The sequence below is a fragment of the Heptranchias perlo genome, chromosome 6 (genome assembly GCF_035084215.1).
Source record: "Heptranchias perlo isolate sHepPer1 chromosome 6, sHepPer1.hap1, whole genome shotgun sequence".
Lineage (NCBI taxonomy): Eukaryota > Metazoa > Chordata > Chondrichthyes > Hexanchiformes > Hexanchidae > Heptranchias > Heptranchias perlo.
The window spans coordinates 42,780,071-42,801,332 of NC_090330.1; the positions used below are offsets into that span (position 1 = coordinate 42,780,071).

At 41.9% G+C, this 21,262-nt stretch overlaps 1 protein-coding gene across 1 annotated transcript in view; it reads right to left on the reverse strand.

Annotated features, from left to right (window-relative positions):
- Positions 1–705: 705 nt before the first annotated feature.
- mrps9 (mitochondrial ribosomal protein S9) overlaps positions 706–21,262 on the reverse strand; it is a 99,353-nt gene continuing 78,796 nt past the window's right edge. Inside the window, exons 8-11 of the mRNA XM_067986202.1 lie at positions 18,664–18,832; positions 8,081–8,189; positions 2,283–2,452; positions 706–1,421 (exon numbers count right to left, since the gene is read on the reverse strand). Of these exons, the coding sequence (XP_067842303.1) occupies positions 1,330–1,421; positions 2,283–2,452; positions 8,081–8,189; positions 18,664–18,832 (540 nt within the window). The 3' untranslated portion in view covers positions 706–1,329. The remainder of the gene's footprint in view (positions 1,422–2,282; positions 2,453–8,080; positions 8,190–18,663; positions 18,833–21,262) is intronic.

Consider the following 21,262-nt stretch of genomic DNA (forward strand, 5'->3'; position numbering starts at 1 on the left):
GCTCAAGTCTCAGGAGTGCGGCTTGAACCCACGACCTTCTCTTTCAGAGGGAAGAGTGCCATCATTGAGCCAAAGCTGACACCTAGGTCCATGAGGATTTCTTTAACTATGTTGTTTCTGATTGTTTAGAAATTTCTTCTAGCATGAATACTTATCCTTACAGGGTTGTTTCTAGATATGGGATGATCTGGAAAAATTTCATTCAAGATATCTCCATATTTACTAGAAAAAGATGAAGATCATATTTGAAAGCCTTAATGTTGGCTGACCTGGGAACCCCTTCTCCTTGGACCTTTCTCAAGAACACTACCAAAATCTGTAAAAAGCAGAGCCGACATTTAACAACACTCTGCAAGCTGTGTCATTTGTAGGCAGAAGTTAATGTGGGCTGATATGTTCAAAACAGATTGTGGTTCTTAAGCTTTGTTGTCTAAAAAGCCACCACCTTTTAAACACCAGAAAATCATTCAGCCCCATTTTAGTCACTTGATATGAATAGCTTCCCTGCAGTGGATACAAATGTTAACAGCAAAGTCTAACAGTTTGTATTAAAAGTTTTGATTTATACAATGTTGCAGTACAACAAACAAAAACAATTCTAGATAAACAGAAACAAGACATGATACCAAAACAAATTCTCCTTTCAAGCAAATCAAACGATTGTAAAAGCAATGATGCAAATAATGGAATTAAAAAGAACCAGGCCTCTTGGGTAAAACTTTATTGGATTCAAGAAGAAAATGAGATACAGGTTCTGGATGAAAACTTTTAAGTAGTTAGGTATTCCTGTGATTTTACTTAATCTTTCTATGGGGGAGGGAGGGAAAAGAAAGAGGAAAAGTTTGAGAAGTGTTCACATGGCTCATCAAATAGTTACAATGGGGTAGATTTTCAATTTGCCACCTGGGTGTAAAACTGGCATTGTGGATCAGCTGCTCATTATAGAAACTGGGCAGTTTCTACCCAGGGAAGTGTACTGACAAACAATATCATAAATATACAAAACCAACCACTTAAGGTACTGTGGAAAGAACTTGTTAATTAATTTTGAGTGTTCTCAGTTCACACAAAAATGCCACTTTTACAGCCTATTAATAAAGAATTACTTTTTTTAATTAAAATGATGAAGGGACTCATTCCTAGAATCATTGTATATAAATAAAACCATAGGTAGACTTGTTCACATATGCAGGAAATTGAGATCTGAGACAATAATGATCTTGCGAGTCCTCAAATATGTTTGAGCAGGTGTCCACACTACAGGTCTTGTTGAAGTTCTGCTTCTGATTTCAAACCACCTCAGGGTTGCTTCACAGGAAAAGCCACTGATTAACGTTTCTTCCATGTGAACTTCCTGCGCGCTCCCTCCTGACCAGGCTTCTTCCGCTCTCTCACACGAGGATCAGGAGTCAGCAAGCCAGCTGCAAAAAGAAGTTGAAAAGAAAGTGAATGCAAAAGGTTAACTTCTCAGCTAAAAAAAAGAGGTATTGATCCTAATTTTTTGCTTATACTTATGAAAAGGTGTACATGGGTAAAAAAATCTAATGCACATTGGTTTAATCAGTACTGTATAATCATAACTGCACTTGTTAAAAAATCACAGTTGTAAATTTGAAATTCTTCAATGTTGCAGCAATTCTCTACATGAACTGCACACAATTATAAATTGATTAATACCCATGCCTGGATATAAATCTCATAACACATAAAATAAACATTCATCTCTTTGTTTAAAGGTGCACAAGTCACATTGGTGTAAACATAGTCCACTATCGCCAGGGGATCAAAATCATGTTGATATCAGTTTCTTTACATTTAAAAAAATGGATCTTCTAAGGATGCAGCTTCTTCAGGGTCTATGATGTAACTAAAGTGAGCAGCTCTACAGTAACTTCTGCTTAAACCCATTCACCATCAGTTCCCATATTATTGTAACCAATTTCCAAACTTTAGTTGCTACCAATTTTATTTAACTTCAACAAAAGCAATAAAAAAAATTGGACTATAAAATTGGAACAATTGAATTTTATATTTGACTTACCTTTATTTATGTCTTTTCCCCATAAACTTTCACTTTACTGAACCAAATACATATGTGTATATCTATTCTAAAATTAGCACAAGAACACAGGGAAGAAAAGAATTCCTCAGTGAATTACCAGCAAAGTTTACCTTGGTCTTAATGGAAAGGAAAGGTTAGGCTGCTATCCGTCTAGTAATATTTGCAACTAGCAAGTACCAGATGTAAATTATTTTGGAATTCAAACTGATATTCTTGTTACCTTGTCTCATGGATTCCACTTCTTTCTCTGTGATAAAGCTAAGCAGAGCCCTCGAAGCAGCCAAACGAATAGCTCCTGCCTGTGCAGACACCCCACCTGCAAATACTGTACATTCCATGTCGTGCATCCCTAGTCGGTCCAGGAACTGGAAGGGGAACATCAATTGTTCTCTGGAAATGATAGGGAAAGAATTGTTAAAACAACACCACTGTAGTTGTATTATATTAATGGTATAAATGGATGTCCCGTGGCATTGCTCATGGTGAGTTGGAGGTTACACTATTGCAAGAAGAGGTGCACATGGTTACTGAATGAAAGTTGAGATATGCACTCAAACAGTTCAGTGTTATTTGATTGGTTCCTGCAAAATTTGAACCAGTAATTTTATGTGACACTGCATGTGTAAAAAATTGAATGTAATGCTCATGGATAATAATTTTAAAAAATTAAAGTACATACAAGTGTTTTCCTCACCTACTTGAAGTAGATGAAGATATAAGCTAGTTTCTTTCACATTATAGTTACATAAATAAATCTGAGCTGGTAGCATGCTTTAGTTCAATTAAAAGCCCTTAAATAGTTAGTTACATCATTCTGCTGTTACCTCAAATAAAGTTCTTCCAAAGTTTATGTTGGCTGTTAGTTACTTTCAGAATACTAATAACGGCTTCCATTACTGGACAGAGGGAGGATCAGCAGCTAGCAAGAACTGGCACACTCTGAATTGCCTGTCTCAATGGCCAAAAATTATGGCATGTTCATGCAGTTCCACAAGCTCAAAATAGTGGTGTTGCTCACTGGATTTAGAAGGGAGGTAGCCTTATGCCACATTGTTAGAGTTGCAGTGCACAAATATTTGGCTGTGGTTAGGGCCACTGTTATTGGCCGTAGTGGCTCCATCTAGTGGCGCTGGTAATGGCAGTGGGACATTCTTGTAATGCCACTGACAGGATGTGGGAGGAGACTACTCAACCAAGTTCTCTGGAATGTGTAATTTTATTCAGTCATTGTCAGGCAGGCTATAGAGTTCAGACAAGGTACAGCGATAGCACTACTGATTTCAGACAACAGACCGTGTTAACACTACCGAATTTAGAGAACGCACAACACTGACGCTCCCGAGTTCAGAGAACGCACAGTGCCGACGTTCCCGAGTTCAGAGAACGCACTAAGCCAACGCTCCCGAGTTCAGAGAATGCGCTGAGCTGACGTTCCCGAGTTCAGTGAACGCGCTGAGCCGGCATAACTGAGTTCAGAGAATACGGTGCTAACACAACCAAATTCAGAGAACACACAACGCTGACACTAACGAGTTCAGAGATCGCACAGCGCTGACACTAACAAGTTCAAAGGATGCACAACGCTAATACTACTGAGTTCAGAGAATGCACAATGCTAACACTACTGATTTCAGAGAACGTACAGCGCTTGAACACACAGCGCTGACACTACCGAGTTCAGATAGGAAAGTGTGAGGCTACGGAGGGATTTCAACATGAGGATGAGAATTTTAAAACCAAGGTGTTGGTGGACCGGGAGGGAGTCAATGTAGGTCAGCGAGCACAGGGGCGACGGGTGAACAAGACTTGCTGCAAGTTAGGATACGTGCAGCAGAGTTTTGGATGAGCTCAAGTATATTGAGGGTGGAAGATGGGAGGCCGGTCAGGAGAGCATTGGAATAGTCAAGTCTAGATGAGGGTTTCATCAGCAGCAGATCGGTTGAGACAGGGGCGGAGACAGGTGATGTTACGGAGGTGGAAGTAGGCGGTCTTTGTGATGAAGTGGATATGGGGTCAGAAGCTCATCTGAGGGTCAAATAGGTCACCAAGATTGCGAATGGTCTGGTTCAATCTCTGACAGTGGCCAGGGAACAAAGTTTGTGGTGGCCACCGAAGACAATGGCGTCGGTCTTCCCAATATTTCGTTGGAGGAAATTTTTGATGCAAGTTCAGGGCTAGGGCAGGGGAACCATAGGGGAAGTTTGGCTTGGTAGGCTAGGGGAAGGGAGGGAAGTGGCAGAGGCTGCTAAGCGGATGGTCTCAATCTTAGTGAAAACAAGTCCATGAGCTCCTCGCATTTGTTGTTGGAGTTGAGGGTGGAGGAGGCAGGAAGATGGGATTAAGAAGACGGTTTGTAGTGGAGAAGAGAAGCTGGGGGTTATCTTTGCATTCCAGGATGATCCTGGAATAGTGAGCAGTTTTGGCAGAGGAGAGCTGGATCCAATAGTGCTTTATGTCATTGAGAGTTTAATTTTTCTTTGGTTAGAGAATTGGAATGTGCTTTGGTAGCACTGTTGGGTCCCGCGGTTTAACAGCAAACGGTAATGTCCTAGTGGTTGACATCATTGAGGGAGAAGTCCTTGTGCTTCATAGCACTAAGTGAGTGGTCCCAGGATTCTACAGCTCTGGAGTAGATTTCCCAGGGTGTAACTCTGGGTGGGGGAATGGGGAAAGAGAAAGAGAGCCTTGGAAGTGGCAGTACGAGGGACGGGTGAGGGGAAAGATTATCAACAGTCTGGCAGCACTAACGGAAAGTTGGCAGAGAATCACTCCCCTGACCCATAATCGCCCGTTGAAGCCTGAAGCTGTTTTCAGCACTAAATGCACTTACAATGTATTTGGCACAAGCATACACTAAAATCACTTCTACAGACCAAAATGTTAGAAGGTCCAAGATATAACACCAAGCAATATTTAATGACTAATTTCCCTCAACACAAAATGTTTAGATACCAGGCAAATGCTATTGTGGCAACTGTGGTGATAGATAACACAAATCCAATCTGCAGTAGTCTGGAATTATTTTGCTATGCTATTGTGTACTTGTAGTAAACCTATTACATTTTTCACAGAAAAGGAATCATAGTAGCCAAAACAAAGGATCACATTGAAAACAAAACAAAAACATATGCTTTCCAATTTTCAAATCCCTTTTCCTCAACATTGACTCCGGACCCCATAAAATCTCAAGGCATCAGGTCAAACATGGGCAAGGAAACCTCATGCTGATTACCACCTACCGCCCTCCCTCAGCTGATGAATCAGTCCTCCTCCATGTTGAACACCAATTGGAGGAAGCACTGAGGGTAGCAAGGGCACAGAATGTACTCTGGGTGGGGGACTTCAATGTCCATCGCCAAGAGTGGCTCGGTAGCACCACTACTGACCGAGCTGGCTGAGTCCTGAAGGACATAGCTGCCAAACTGGGCCTGCGGCAGGTGGTGGGCGAACCAACACGAGGGAAAAACTTACTTGACCTCGTCCTCACCAATCTACCTGTCGCAAATGCATCTGTCCATGACAGTATTGGTAGGAGTGACCACCGCACAGTCCTCGTGGAGATGAAGTCCCATCTTCGCACTGAGGACACTATCCAACGTGTTGTGTGGCACTACCACCGTGCTAAATGGGATAGATTCAGAGCAGATCTAGCAGCTCAAAACAGGACATCCATGAGGCGCTGTGGGACATCAGCAGCAGCAGAATTGTATTCCAGCACAATCTGTAACCTCATGGCCCGGCATATTCCTCACTCTACCATGACCAACAAGCCAGGGGATCAACCCTGGTTCAATGAGGAGTGTAGAAGAGCATGCCAGGAGCAGCACCAGGCATACCTAAAAATGAGGTGCCAACCTGGTGAAGCTACAACTCAGAACTACATGCATGTTAAACAGCGGAAGCAACATGCTACAGACAGAGCTAAGCGATTCCACAACCAACGGATCAGATCAAAGCCCTGCAGTCCTGCCACATCCAGTCGTGAATGGTGGTGGACAATTAAACAACTAACGGGAGGAGGAGGCTCTGCAAACATCGCCATCCTCAATGATGGCGGGGTCCAGCATGTGAGTGCAAAAGACAAGGCTGAAGCGTTTACAACCATCTTCAGCCAGAAGTGCCGAGTGGATGATCCATCTCGGGCTCCTCCCGATATCCCCACCATCACAGAAGCCAGTCTTCAGCCAATTCAATTCACTCCACGTGATATCAAGAAACAGCTGAGTGCACTGGATACAGCAAAGGCTATGGGCCCCGACAGCAGCCCGGCTGTAGTGCTGAAGACTTGTGCTCCAGAACTAGCTGCGCCACTAGCCAAGCTGTTCCAGTACAGCTACAACACTGGCATCTACCCGACAATGTGGAAAATTGCCCAGGTATGTCCTGTCCACAAAAAGCAGCCATGATGTGGAGATGCCGGTGATGGACTGGGGTGGACAAATGTAAGGAATCTTACAACACCAGGTTAGTTGGACTACAACTGTTGGACTATAACCTGGTGTTGTAAGATTCCTCACAAAAAGCAGGACAAATCCAATCCGGCCAATTAACGCCCCATCGGTCTACTCTCAATCAACAGCAAAGTGATTGAAGGTGTCGTCGACAGTGCTATCAAGCGGCACTTACTCACCAATGACCTGCTCACCGATGCTCAGTTTGGGTTCCGCCAGGACCACTCGGCTCCAGACCTCATTACAGCCTTGGTCCAAACATGGACAAAAGAGCTGAATTCCAGAGGTGACGTGAGAGTGACTGCCCTTGACATCAAGGCAGCATTTGACCGAGTGTGGCACCAAGGAGCCCGAGTAAAATTGAAGTCAATGGGAATCAGGGGGAAAACTCTCCAATGGCTGGAGTCATACGTAGCACACAGGAAGATGGCAGTGGTTGTTGGAGGCCAATCATCTCAGCCCCAGGGCATTGCTGCAGGAGTTCCTCAGGGCAGTGTCCTAGGCCCAACCATCTTCTGCTGCTTCATCAATGACCTTCCCTCCATCATAAGGTCAGAAATGCGGATGTTCGCTGATGATTGCACAGTGTTCAGTTCCATTCGCAACCCCTCAAATAATGAAGCAGTCCGAGCCCGCATGCAGCAAGACCTGGACAACATCCAGGCTTGGGCTGATAAGTGGCAAGTAACATTCGCACCAGACAAGTGCCAGGCAATGACCATCTCCAATAAGAGTGAGTCTAACCACCTCCCCTTGACATTCAACGGCATTACCATCGCCGAATCCCCCACCATCAACATCCTGGGGGTCACCATTGACCAGAAACTTAACAGGACCAGCTATATAAATACTGTGGCTACAAGAGCAGGTCAGAGGCTGGGTGTTCTGCGGCGAGTGACTCACCTCCTGACTCCTCAAAGCCTTTCCACCATCTACAAGGCACAAGTCAGGAGTGTGATGGAATACTCTCCACTTGCTTGGATGAGTGCAGCTCCAACAACACTCAAGAAGCTCGACACCATCCAGGACAAAGAGCCCGCTTGATTGGCACCCCATCCACCCAAAACATTCACTCCCTTCACCACCGACGCACAGTGGCTGCAGTGTGTACCATCCACAGGATGCACTGCAGCAACTCGCCAAGGATTCTTCGACAGCACCTTCCAAACCCGCGACCTCTACCACTTAGAAGGACAAGACCAGCAGGTACATGGGAATCACACCCCTCCAAGTCACACACCATCCCGACTTGGAAACATATCGCCGTTCCTTCATCATCGCTGGGTCAAAATCCTGTAACTCCCTTCCTAACAGCACTGTGGGCGAACCTTCACCACACGGACTGCAGCAGTTCAAGGCGGCGGCTTACCACCACCTTCTCAAGGGCAATTAGGGATGGGCAATAAATGCCGGCTCGCTAGCGACGCCCACATCCCATGAATGAATTAAAAAAAACTTTGCCCATTATAAAGGGTACACAACTCTGAAGCGAGATTTCTTAGACTTAAAAGCTTTGCGGAAAAAAATATTTGCACCATTCCACTTCAAACCAGTAGGACACAATTACCTTTCCTGTAGTGCTGAAAAGTACAGTAAATAGTCCACCCCATTCACTGTTATCTTTCCACTTCCATGATCTCGAATTATGACTGTTGCTTTTGCTGTTTTTCTTTGACCTAGAGTTAAGATCAATAATGATTAGTAACACAATTCTGTTTCAATTTTCCTCATTTAAGTACATCTAACAGATACAAACTACTTTGGCCAAGAGATGCTTCGTTCAGAAGCTGCTAAATTGGCTATTCAGTCACTCTCATGTTAAGTTCAAACTTTTATCATTGTTATAAGGTAGGTGTATTGTTTTTGGGTGTTATCATAAGCACAAAGACCTGGAAAAAAGTTAGTAAGGACTGTAGACTTCTGCATATTGTTCTACAGATCAGCAAGCAGATCTCAGGGTACACATTGTAGAAACACCTTCCCCATAGCACCACAGTAAACTGGTAGAATTATCAGAAACATATTATTCCTGGCCAAAGATAATCAAACATCTGTCTGCTCAGACAACAAGTTAATTTGTTGAATATCAGTTAAGCAATCGTCAGCTTGGATCAGTTAGTAACATTCTTTTCTCTGGGTCAGAAGACTGTGGGTCAAGCCTCTAATCCACACCAACACTTCAGCAGAGTAGTGAAGTAGTACTGCATTGTCAGAGATGCTGTCCTTTGGATGGGACATTAAACAGAGGTCCTGTTTGTTTATTCAGATGAACATTAAAAGACCCCATTACACTAATCAAAGGAGATCAGGGAGTTCTCCCGATATCCAAGCCAACATTCCTTACTCAACCACAACTACCAAAAATAAATTAACTGGTCATTCATTTCATTGCTGTTTGTGGGATTTTACTATCTGTAGCTACACTTCAAAAGTAATTAAATGCATGTTATATGGCTCAAGTCAACTGCACTAACAATTCATAATTGTATGAAGTGGCCTAACAACAGGAATTTGTTCACCTAGGGCAAATCACACTGTTGTCAACATGCACAGTGCCATGGCACGGGTGTAATATGTCAGCCAAGCAGGCTATAACTTGAGTGTGAGTGTAACCATTAAAAATAATCCTTTCAAAATAAAGTACTAATTAAATGAGCCTTTATTCCCTCCCCTTTCTTTTGGTTTAAACAGTGAATTAATAAGTTTGACAATGTAAGTTAAACACAGTTGAGAACACCATATTGCTGAAGCACCCTACTGACATTTTCTCATCCTCGTAGGTTCAGTTAACTCATCCTCATTCTTCCAGGCTCAGTTGGACAATTAGATTGGTATAATTAATTATTCAAACCAATCTATTAATATATTTAAAAAACTGTATAAAATCAGGAGCACAAAAAAACTGCAATGAACTAGATTGCTTGTTATTTACCAGTATACTCCCTTTTATAAAGTCAATGATGTGTTTGAAAACGTGTAATTAAAAATCTAAGTTCTGACATTTTGCTCAAATTTAATTGAGAAACATGGTGTTTCAAAATGATTTGACATATAACATTGCTGATATAAGATCAGGATATGCTAAATTTAGAAAAGATAATAATTTGTTTGTCCTTTATTCTACTGAACACCAGCATAAAATGAAATACAATATTATTATTGTCTCATATTAATATTACTTCAGCCATTTAACGATCTACTGTTTTCCTTTGAAGCACTTTATAGGTCATTTCACGTTTAATTCCTCTCACGTATGTGGGTGTTTTTTTTCTCCATTTTCCCTTTGTTCTGTTCTCCTTTTAAATGTTGGTCATCTTTAATTTTTCACACTTCTGATGAAGTGTCACACCTGAAATGTTAACTAGTCTGTTCTCTCCACAGATGCTGATTGATCTAAACGTTTCCAGCATTGTCTGCTTTTACCACAAATTGCTTGTGGTTTGAGGATCAATATGTTCTGGATATCCTCCTCCATCACCTTTTCTCCATTTCTCCCTCTCACTACCCCTCCCCCCTCTGTTATAACCCTTCCCCTTCTCTTCCATCTCCTCTTACCTCATCCTCTCTTCCTTTTTTGTCCTTCTGTCCCTTCATCCAAAACTCTGCTGCCCGTATCCTAACTCGTACCAAATGCCGTTCACCCATCACCCCTGTGCTCGCTGTCCTACATTGGCTCCTGGTCCGGGAACCCCTCGATTTTAAAATTCTTATCCTTGTTTTCAAATCCCTCCATGGCCTTGACCCTCCCTATCTCTGTAACCTCCTCCAGCCCGACAAACCTCTGAGATCTCTGCGCTCCACCAATTCTGACCTCTTGCACATCTCTCGATTTTAATCGCTCCACCATTGGCGGCAGTGCCTTCAGCTGCCTGGGCCCTAAGCTCTGGAATTCCCTCCATAAACCTCTCTGCCTCTCTATTTCTCTCTCCACCTTTAGAACGCTCCTTAAAACCTACCTCTTTGACCAAGCATTTGGTCACCTGTCCTAATATCTTCTTATGTGGCTCGGTGTCAAATTTTGTCTGAAAATCGCTCCTGTGAAGCGCCTTGGAATGTTTTACTACATTAAAGGTGCTATATAAATGCAAGTTGTTATTGTTCTCCCTCTCACCTTCATCTCCCCATCTCCCTTTCTTTTCTCTCTGCCTTGCCTCTCCCTCATCAACCCTTCCATCCCCCAACTGCTCCCCACTCTTCCATCCCCATCCCCATACCTCTCCCCTTCCTTCCTTACCGCGTACTACTCCCCTTCCTGCCTCTCTCGCAACCCTCTCCCCTTGCTCTTTTACTCTTTCCTCTGCTCCTTCCTACCCCTTCCTCTCTCTTTCCTCTTGCTATCTCCCGTTCCTCTCTTTCCTCCTCTCTCTCCTCTCCCTCTCGCCTCTTCCCATTCCTCCCCTCCTCCCTCTCGTTCCTCCCCTTGCACTCTCTCTTATCCCTCCCTCTCTCTAATTACCCCTGCCTCTCTCTATTCTCCTCTTGCTTCCTCTCTCATTTTCTCCCTCTCTTTCTTCTCCACCCCTCACTTTCCCCCATTCCTCTCTTTCCTCCCCTTCCCCTCTCTCCTTTCCCCTCCATCCTCCCCTTCTTCTCTCTAACCTCCTCTTTCCCTCTCCCTTTTTCCTCACCCTTTTCCTCCATCTCTCTATCCTCTCCTTCCTCTCCCTTCTCCTGTTCTTCTCTCTTTACTCACCCCTTCCACTCTCTATTTTCCTTCTCCTTTCTCTCTATAACCTACCCCTTCCTCCCTCTTTTCTCTCCCTTCGTCTCCCCATTCCTCCCTCTCTCTTTCCTTTCCCCTTCTTTCCTCTCCCTTTGCTGCCCCTTCCTCTCTCTTTCTCTCCACTTCTCTCTTCTTTCTCTCTCTTTTCCCTCTGCTTCCTTTCTCTTTTCTACCCCACTCTCTCTTGGCTTTTCCCATTCTCCCTCTCTCTTTCCTTTCCCCATTCCTCCCTTTCCTCTTCCCTTCCCCTTCCTCTTTCTTTTCTATTCCTCTCTCTTTTTCCGCTAGTTGGGGATTCTAGGACTGGGGGCACAGTCTAAAAATTAGAGCCAGACCTTTCAGGAGTGAGATTAGAAAACACCTACCCTAACCCTTGATTCCCTTAGTGTTGAAAAATCTAACAATCTTAATCTTGAATATACCCAACGACTGAGCATCCACAGCCCTCTGGGATAGAGAATTCCAAAGATTCACAACCCTCTGAGTGAAGAAATTCCTCATCTCAGTCCTAAATGGCCGACCCCTTATCCTGAGACTATGCCCTTTAGTTCTAGACTCTCCACCCAGGGGAAACAACCTCTCAGCATCTACGTTGTCAAGCCCTTTAAGAATTTTATACTTTTCAATGAGATCACCTCTCAATCTTCTAAACTCCAGAGAATATATTTATTTTATTCTATTCAATCTCTCCTCATTGGACAGCCATCTCATCCCAGGAATCAATCTAGTGAACCTTTGTTGCACCCCCTCTAAGGCAAGTATATCCTTCCTTAGGTAAAGAGACCAAAACTGTACACAGAACTCCAGATATGGCCTTACCAGAGCCTTATATAATTGTAGCAAGCCCTCCTTACTCTTATACTCCTACCCTCTTGCAATAAAGGCTAACATACCATTTGCCTTCCTAATCGCTTGCTGTACCTGCCTGTTAACTTTCTGTGATTCATGCACAAGGACACCCAAATCTCTCTGACTACCAAAATTTCTTAGTCTCCCATCCTTTAAAAAATATTCTGCTTTTCTATTCTTCCTACCAAAGTGGATAATTTCACATTTCCCCACATTATACTCCATCTGCCACCATCTCGCCCACTCACTTAACTTGTATCTATCCCTTGGCAGCCTCTTTGCGTCCTCCTCTCAGCTTACTTTACGACCTAGCTTTGTATCGTCAGCAACCTTGAATACATTATACTCGGTCCCTTCATCTAAGTCATTGATATATATTGTAAATAGCTGAGGACCAAGCACTGCTCCCTGCGGCATGCCGTAGTTACAATCTGCCAACCCAAAAATGACCCGTTTATTCCTACTCTGTTTTCTGACCATTAACCAATCCTCAATCCTTGCTAACATATTACCCCCAATCCCACGAGTCCTTATCTTGTGCAACTACCTATTGTATGACACCTTATCGAATGCTTTTTCAAAATTCAAACATACTACATCCACTGGTTCCCCCTTATCTACCCTACTAGTTACACCCTCAAATATTTCTAATGGATTTATCAAACACAATTTCCCTTTCATGAAACTGTGTTGACTCTGCCTATTATGATTTTCTAAGTGCCCTATTACTACGTCCTTAATAATAGATTCTAGCATTTTCCCTACTACTGATGTCAGGCTGACTGGCCTGTAGTTCCCTGTTTTCTCTCTTCCTCCTTCCTTAAATAATGGGGTTACATTTGCTACCTTCCAATCCAGGGGGACCGTTCTAGAATCTAGGGAATTCTGGGAGATCAAAACCAATGCATCAACTATCTCTGCAGCCACCTCTTTTAAAATCCTAGGATGTAGGCCAGCAGGTCCATGGAATTTGTCAGCTTTTAGTCCCATTAATTTCTCCAGTACTTTTTCTTTACTAATATTAATTACTTTAAATTCCTCACTCTCATTAGACCCTTGGTTCCCCACTATTTCTGATATATTTTTTGAGTCTTCTACTGTGAAGACAGATACAAAATATTTGTTTAACGTCTGCCATTTCCTTATTCCCCATTATAATTTCTCCTGTCTCAGCCTCTAAGGCATCTATGTTTACTTTTGTTAATCTCTTCCTTTTTATATACCTGTAGAAGCTCTTGCAATCTGTTTTTATATTTCTTGCCAGTTTACTCTCATATTCAATTTTCTCCCTCGATCAATTTCTTGGTCAACCTTTGCTGATTTCTAAAACCCTCCCAATTCTCAGGCTTCCTACTCTTTTTGGCAAAATTGTAAACCTCTTCTTTTAATCTAATACCATCCTTAAATTATCTAGTTAGCCACGGTTGAATCACTTTTCCTGTGGAGTTCTTATCCCTCATGGGAATGTATATTCGTTGAGAATTATGAATTATTTCTTTAAATGCTCGCCATTGCTTATCTACTGTCATATCTTTTAATCTAATTTTCCAATTTACTTTAGCCAACTTGTCCCTGATACCTACATAATTGGTTTTGTTTAAATTTAAGGCCCTAGTTTTGGACTTAACTACATCACTCTCAAACTCAATCTGAAATATTATGATCACTCTGCCCAGAGGATCCTTCACTATAAGATGAACACACTCGCTCACCTGACGAAGGAGAAAGCCTCCGAAAGCTTGTGATTTTCAAATAAAACAGTTGGACTATAACCTGGTGTTGTAAGATTCCTTACAATCATTACACAATACTAGATCTAAAATAGCCTGTTTCCTAGTTGATTCCTCAACATATTGTTCTAGAAAACTGTCTCAAATGCATTCCATGAACTCGTCCTCCAAACTACTTTTGCCAATTTGGTTTGCCCAGTCTATATGAACTTTAAAATCCCCCACGATTATTGCATTACCCTTGTTACATGCTCCTCTAATTTCTTGATTTATACTCTGTCCAATACTATAAACTACTCCCACCAGTGTTTTCTGCCCCATGTCATTTCTTAGCTCCACCCAAAATGATTTACATCTTGATTTTCTAAGCTAGGATCCTTTCTCACTACTGCCTTTATCTCATCCTTTATTATCAGGGCTACCCCTCTCCTTTTCCATTTTGCCTATCTTTTCTAAAAGTCAAGTACCCTGGAATATTTTGTTCCCAACCTTGGTCACCCTGTAACTACGTTTCAGTAACGACTACTAGATCAAACCCATTTATCTCTATTTGTGCCATTAATTCATCTATCTCGTTTCGAATGCTTTGTGCATTCAAATGTAGCACCTTTAATTTTAACTTTTTGCTACTTTTCCCTAGTACGACCTTAGTCGCAAATGCGCTATTACCTTTGTCAAACTCTCAGTCCCTTCCTGACACACTCTGCTTGTTTTTATCCAAATCGGTACGCTGCTCTACAGCCTTGACTTTAAATTTACCCTTACCTGAACTTTCCTCTCCTCTTATTAGTTTAAAGCCCAGTCTACCGTCCTAGTTATTCGATTTGCCAGGTCACTGGACCCAGCCTGGTTTAAGTGGAGCCCGTCCCAATGGAACAGCTCCCTCTTTCCCCAGTACTGCGGTCCATGCCCATGAATTGAAACCTCTGCTTCCACTCTTTTAGCCATGCATTTAACCATCTAATCTATTTGTCCCTATGCCAATTTGCATGTGGCTCAGGTAGTAATCCAGAGATTATTTCCTTTGAGGTTCTGCTTTTTAATTTGGACCTAGCTCCTCAAACTCAGCAGAACCTCATTCCTAGTTTTATCTATGTCGTTGGTTCCTACATGGACCACGACAACTGGATCCTCCCCTTCCTGCTTCAAGTTCTTCTTCAGCCGTGAGGAGAGATGTCACAGCAACACAGCCTTCGGGGCTCCTTGGCGTGGCTGCAGAGAACAGTATCTATCCCCCTGACTATACTATCCCCTACCACTACCACATTCCTTTTTACTCCCCCCACTCTTGAATGGCCTCCTGTACCATGGTGCTGTGGTCAATTTGCCCATCCTTCCTGCAGTCTTTGTTCTCATCCACACAGATAGCAAGTGCCTTGTACCTGTTGGACAAGGGCAAAGGCTGGGGCTCGTCCACCACTGCATCTGTAGTCCCCTTACCTGCCTGACGCACAGTCACATCCTCCTGTCCCTGACACTAACCAAATCTAAACCACTACCTAACCAAAGGGGTGTAACTGCCTCCTGGGTCAAAGTATCCAGGTAACTCTCCCCCACCCTCATGCATCACAATGTCTGCATCTTGGACTCCAGCTCAACAACTCTGAGCTGAAGTTCCTTGAGTTGCAGACACTTACTGCAGATGTGGTTGCCTGGGGTCAGGCTGCTCTCCACAAACTCCCACATGTTGCAGTTACGCCACACCACCTGCACTGCCATCTCTGTCTAACCTTGTTTTATTTATTTACTTAAAGTTTTTATGTAATTACTTCGCTTGGTTTATTTTTAGTTATTCTTTTTAAAATGAATTAATTTATCTAGTTTAAGTTATTAATTTAGTAAGTATTAGCAAGTTATAGGTTCCTAGTCTAAACCACTCACACTAACCACCAACAGCACTTAACCAACAAACCAAATACTTACACTAACTATAAATACACTTAACCAAGAAACAAAATACTTATCGTAAGTTACTCTTGCCGCTGTGCCTTGTTTTGTGATGTCACTTTTTAATTATTTTCTTTCTTGTCCGTTTCAGACTCTCTCTCCGCTCCTCCTTTATACCGGGCTGCTGGGGGGGGGATTCCTGCACTTGTCTCTCCTTACTTCCCACTTTTCTCCCTCTTTCTTTCCTCTCCGTATTACTCCCTCTCCCCAACCTCCCCATCTTCTTCCTCTCACTTTCCTCTCCCCCTCCCTCCCCCTCTCTTCCTCTCCTCTCCCCCTTCCTCCCCCTCTCCTCTTTCCTCTCCCCCTTCCTCCCCCTCTCCTCTTTCCTCTCCCCCTTCCTCCCCCTCTCTTTCCTCTCCCCCTTCCTCCCCCTCTCTTTCCTCTCCCCCTTCCTCCCCCTCTCTTTCCTCTCCCCCTTCCTCCCCCTCTCTTTCCTCTCCCCCTTCCTCCCCCTCTCTTTCCTCTCCCCCTTCCTCCCCCTCTCTTTCCTCTCCCCCTTCCTCCCCCTCTCTTTCCTCTCCCCCTTCCTCCCCCTCTCTTTCCTCTCCCCCTCTCTTTCCTCCCCCCCTTCCTCCCTTTCCCTTCACTCCCTCTTCCTGCCTCTCCCTTCACTCCCCTTCTTCCTATCCCCAATTTCCTCCCTCCCCCACTTGGGTCCAGTTATCTCCCCATCATCCAAAGCTGCTCAATCTGAAAGCTCCACTTGGTCTTGATGCCCAGTTTGTCATGCCATGGGATACTGACTCGCTGAATTTGAGATAATATCAATGGGAATATCATAGTTCTGTACACATCTTTGAGAGCCATAGATATCAGTTAGTCTCTCACATTTACCTTGAAAGCTCTGTAGCACCATTACAAATCTGAAATCCTTAAAATTGTTCAAGCCTACAAGTCCAATATGGGTTGGAAACATGCTGTCTTCTTAGGGATATCAAAATAGCAGGAGGCAATCTATTGTATTTGTGGCATAAGGAAACGATTTATGGCCCAAGACAGACGACCTTTCTTATCTCCTAAGGCTAATATCTCATTAACTGAAGCACTTCCAAATCGCTTCAAGAAAGTAATTTTTCTGAACTGAGTAAAGAGAATTAATTCCCTGATCCAGGATGCCAAATGCCTTGTCCTGCCATTTTAAGGAGGTGCACATCCAGTCTCAGTTGATGCTGAATTGAAGTGCTTCGAGACATCTAAGGACATGATATAGTGCTATAAAAACGCAAGTTCTCTCCTAGCCTACATACATCCAGTGTCTCGATGATCAAACTATTCTTAAGGGAGGTAAAGATATTTCTGACCCAGAGATTCCCACAGAGGTCATTAGAGAATACTTTCCAATACTAAGTCTTCTGGTGTAAAATTAATTTATGAACCAGAGTCTCCAAAGAATATGTCCAACAATTACTTTTTGAAATGTAGTCACTGTTATGCAGGCAAACACGTCAGTTAATTTGTGTGCAGGAAGGTTTGACAAACAGTAAATGAGATAAATAGCTGCTTAATCTGTTTTTAGTGTGTTGGTTGAGGGAAAAATGTTGCCCTGAAAATTGGGATAACTCCCTGCTCCTCTTCAAATATTTCCATGTGGACTTTTACATCCAACTAAGCAGGCAGATGGGGCTTCAGTTTAACGTCTCATCCAAAATAAATCTGAAAAAGCTGAGGGAAGGAAGGTTTAATGCTGTCTGTGGCCTTGTCTGTGCCAATACTGGACATAGTGCCAATACAACAGAGGTGCTCTGGGCCAAGTCTTATGTAGTTGTTGGAGTTAGAAGAAGCCTTAACATTTAGCAGCTACAGCACTCTTCAGTTACCATGTTATATAGAACACAGAATTGTACAAATCTGTGATCTAAACTCTCTACAGATCTTTAGTGTTAGAGGTTCACTTCTATGATTCTTCTCAGGTGCTTATACTGCAATTAGGTGCAGATGCACTTGGTTTCATAAAGTAAAAGGCACTTCCGCGAGCATTGGGAGCTTCGCTGTGTCGGTCTCCATGGTTGTAACTGTCACTATAATGTATACCAAGTTTGGTAATCTGTTCACTGCAAGGACAAATTCTGTTGTGAACTTTATATTGTACAGATTATACACATCAGCATTCAGTCATACTCATGCTGTCTTGCATGCCTTCTAGTAATACAGCTGTGACCGGAGACCAATAAATGCAGTTATCATTTATTCAGATTTCATCACATTGCAAAGTTGTAAAATTTCAAGCAGCCTGGCTTAATTTGCATTTCTGAGGAGTCCAGAATCTGTGAACCATATGTATAACTGGCATATATAACATGGCAAATGCAATATACGAGATGAGGCATGTCATATAAACAGCTGGAAGTCAGCCACACTCCTTTCTCGCACAATCTTTCTTCCATTAGTTGCCGTCTGTTAACCTAACTTCAGTAAAATTCACATCCCCAAAGTATGTAATAATATAAGTAACACAAACATTTCATAGTTGGTTTCTGCTTAGCTGAAGAACTTGATGCATAGTTCTACTGAGATGTAGTTTTTTTGGTAAGACGCCAACATCTGAGAACACCAGAATGGCATTTAAAGCTACATAATTCTGCATTTTTGTTAAAATAATTAAGTGAAGAACTCCTGAATAGTACAAAAGGATTTGAAGAGCAAAAAACTTGTAATATATTTCCTCCAAAGCCACAGTTCTCTCTATTAATGGCCAACAGAACAGAAATGTGAGACCTGTGTACAAAAATGAAACAAAAAGATGGTGGGTCTAACCATGCAACAGAGCAGCGGTATATTACAGAAACTTCAGAAGGCCAGAGTGTGAACACCACACTAGTAAAAAGGAACCTGAACCTGAAGATATACATTGCTGAATAAACAGAAATGAATACCGCAACAAGATAGATTTTTCTTTACCTTCCCCTTTACTGAAAGCTACTCCATTCTCATCAAACTGTAAAGGTTCAATTATCTGTTTCTTGGACTGATCCTCCATCTTTCTGCGAAATTTCAACACATATTCTTCCTCAATACTGCTGTATGGTAAGGTCAGCATACGCTCCAGTAACTGAAGAAAGTGCACGTACTGTTTAAAGTATAAAAGGAAAGACTAATGTTACTTAATAGAGGTCAGCTATTTATTAAACAGGACAATCGACAATTAAACACATTATCTCCTGCACAGTCCTACACTTAATATGTCATACATTAGTCCCAGCAGTTCTAAAATTGGGACTGGGTTGTGAATAGATCAGACTTGGGTTGGGAGAATGGTTTGAACAATTTGCATTAATATTCAGTAGAACCAATTTTCTAGCAAGACAATAATGAAGTACTCACTAAGCAGGCTTTGATTACTTGCCATGACTGGAATAGAAGCTGCATACTAGTTGAAAACCATCTCCTTCCATAGAGAATTGAGACTCTCAAATCACAGCTCATGAACAGAAATTTTGTGGGATGTGAATAGAGATTGGTGGTTTGGCACCGGCTATTATGTATCTACAATTCATCTGGGAGGGATGTCAGCACATCTTTGGACTTCAACAATTATAAGGATATTAATTAAGTTAGAATTCTCATTGGGTCATGCACAACATCTAAAAGGTTTACGAACCACTGTGTTAAAGTTAAACTGTACTGCCTTTAAAATGTTTTCATTTCATGAAACAAAAAAAAAATCTCTAACAAGGAAGCCTTCTGTGGTTATACATGTTCCTCGACCTGGTGGAAAGAATAGTTCAGCCTGCAGACATCTCCAGGGACATCATAACTAGGTGAATCCACTGGAGGCATAGTTTGCCAGAAAACTGTAAGTCCTTCTTGTGTGACTATCAAGCGATTGTTATATAGTTATATCTTATTTTATTAAACTAGAAGTTGCAAATTTACAAATAACCAAAAGCCAAAAAGATAATTCACATGCTTCAAACAGGTAGCTCTTTATAACAAATAACATTCAAACTCTAATGTTCAATCATTAATCTGTAACTAAAAATATTGCCAATTTTATGGTAATAAATTCTGTGGACACTGCTCTTTAAGACTACAGTTATGCAATAGAAACAAGGAACACAGACACATGCAAAATATATAAATCAACTGCACAGCAGTAAACATTTGATTATTTGGTATGATCTAATTATAATTTTTAAAAACATAGCCAGTCCCTCCAGACCAACAATCTACAAGCAATGCCTTGAATAGTTGGAGAAGTGACAGCAAAGGAAGGGGAAAATACTGTGCTTAATTCTTCATTAGCCTCCTTGTTAGGCAAATGTAAAAATGGAATTAACCTAATTACAGGCCAAAGGTCTATTTATGTGGCATTTTTCATCTGTTTGATTAACCAGTGTACACATATCCTATACCAAGCAAGAACTGTCTGTAACTTACATATTACGTTAAAGGCACTACATAAAGGCAAGTGGTTGTTGTTTTATAATAGGCTGTCTTCAGATTTTACATTTGGTTTGTCCCAGAATAAAAGTTGTAAGGGGTCAGAATGGAGAAGAATTTTTACACAATTTAAATTTTAGTTGGATTTATACAACCGATCTGTTGAGGTTAGAGTTTTGATCAGGCAAAAAGGAAATGCAACATTTTTTGAATAACCTTCAATTTGAATTAATTCTGATTTTTAAAAAACTGGTTTAATTCATATTCATTTTAGTTAGCATAAATCAAATTGCATTTCATTCAATTAAATTTAAAAAATGAATTCAACCAAAATGTCAAATTTTCTGAAGTGTGCCTTTTTTATACTCGAGTTCCAATTTTATTTTAAGTGATATTGTGTATAGCATTCTCCACAGGAGGGTTTAGTAAACATATCACAATGCCTTTTATGTAGAGATCAGCCAATAATTTCTTTAATATAACTTTGAGAGCGGGTGCATGTGTTTGTGTACGTATGAGTATGGATGCACTTTAAATTCAGAGTACTTCTCCCCATATGCATTTTTTTTAAAATTGTCCACCTATGATAAGAAATTGTAAATATTCTAAGCAAAGAATCCACCAAAAAGTCTGGAGTTTTGCCATTGACTCTGTCCTCTCTCACTGCTTACTCAGGCTGAAGTAGATTGGATACAGCTTCGTGTTTTTTTCGACCTGGACCCGAGCTTCAACCTCCCAAAATCATTATTCATGCTTTTGTTACCTCCAGACCCAGCTTCTCCAATGCCCTCCTTGCTGGCCTCCCAAGCTCCACCCTCCACAAATTCCAACTTGAACAAAATTCTGCTGCCCACATCTTGTCCTGCTCACCCATCATCCTCATACATTGGCTACATGTCCTTCAATGCTGTGAATTTAAAACTCCAGTCCTCATGTACAAACACTTCCACACCCGCATCTCTCCCAACTTCCTGCAGACTTGTGTCTTGTCCTTCGCTTTGGAAAACCTTTACTTTATTATTTCTCACCCTGTCTTTTAAATCCAAATAGTGAAAATAAATGGCTCTCTACGTCTTTAGGCACCATTCCTAACTCTTCCACTACAGCTTGCCATCAG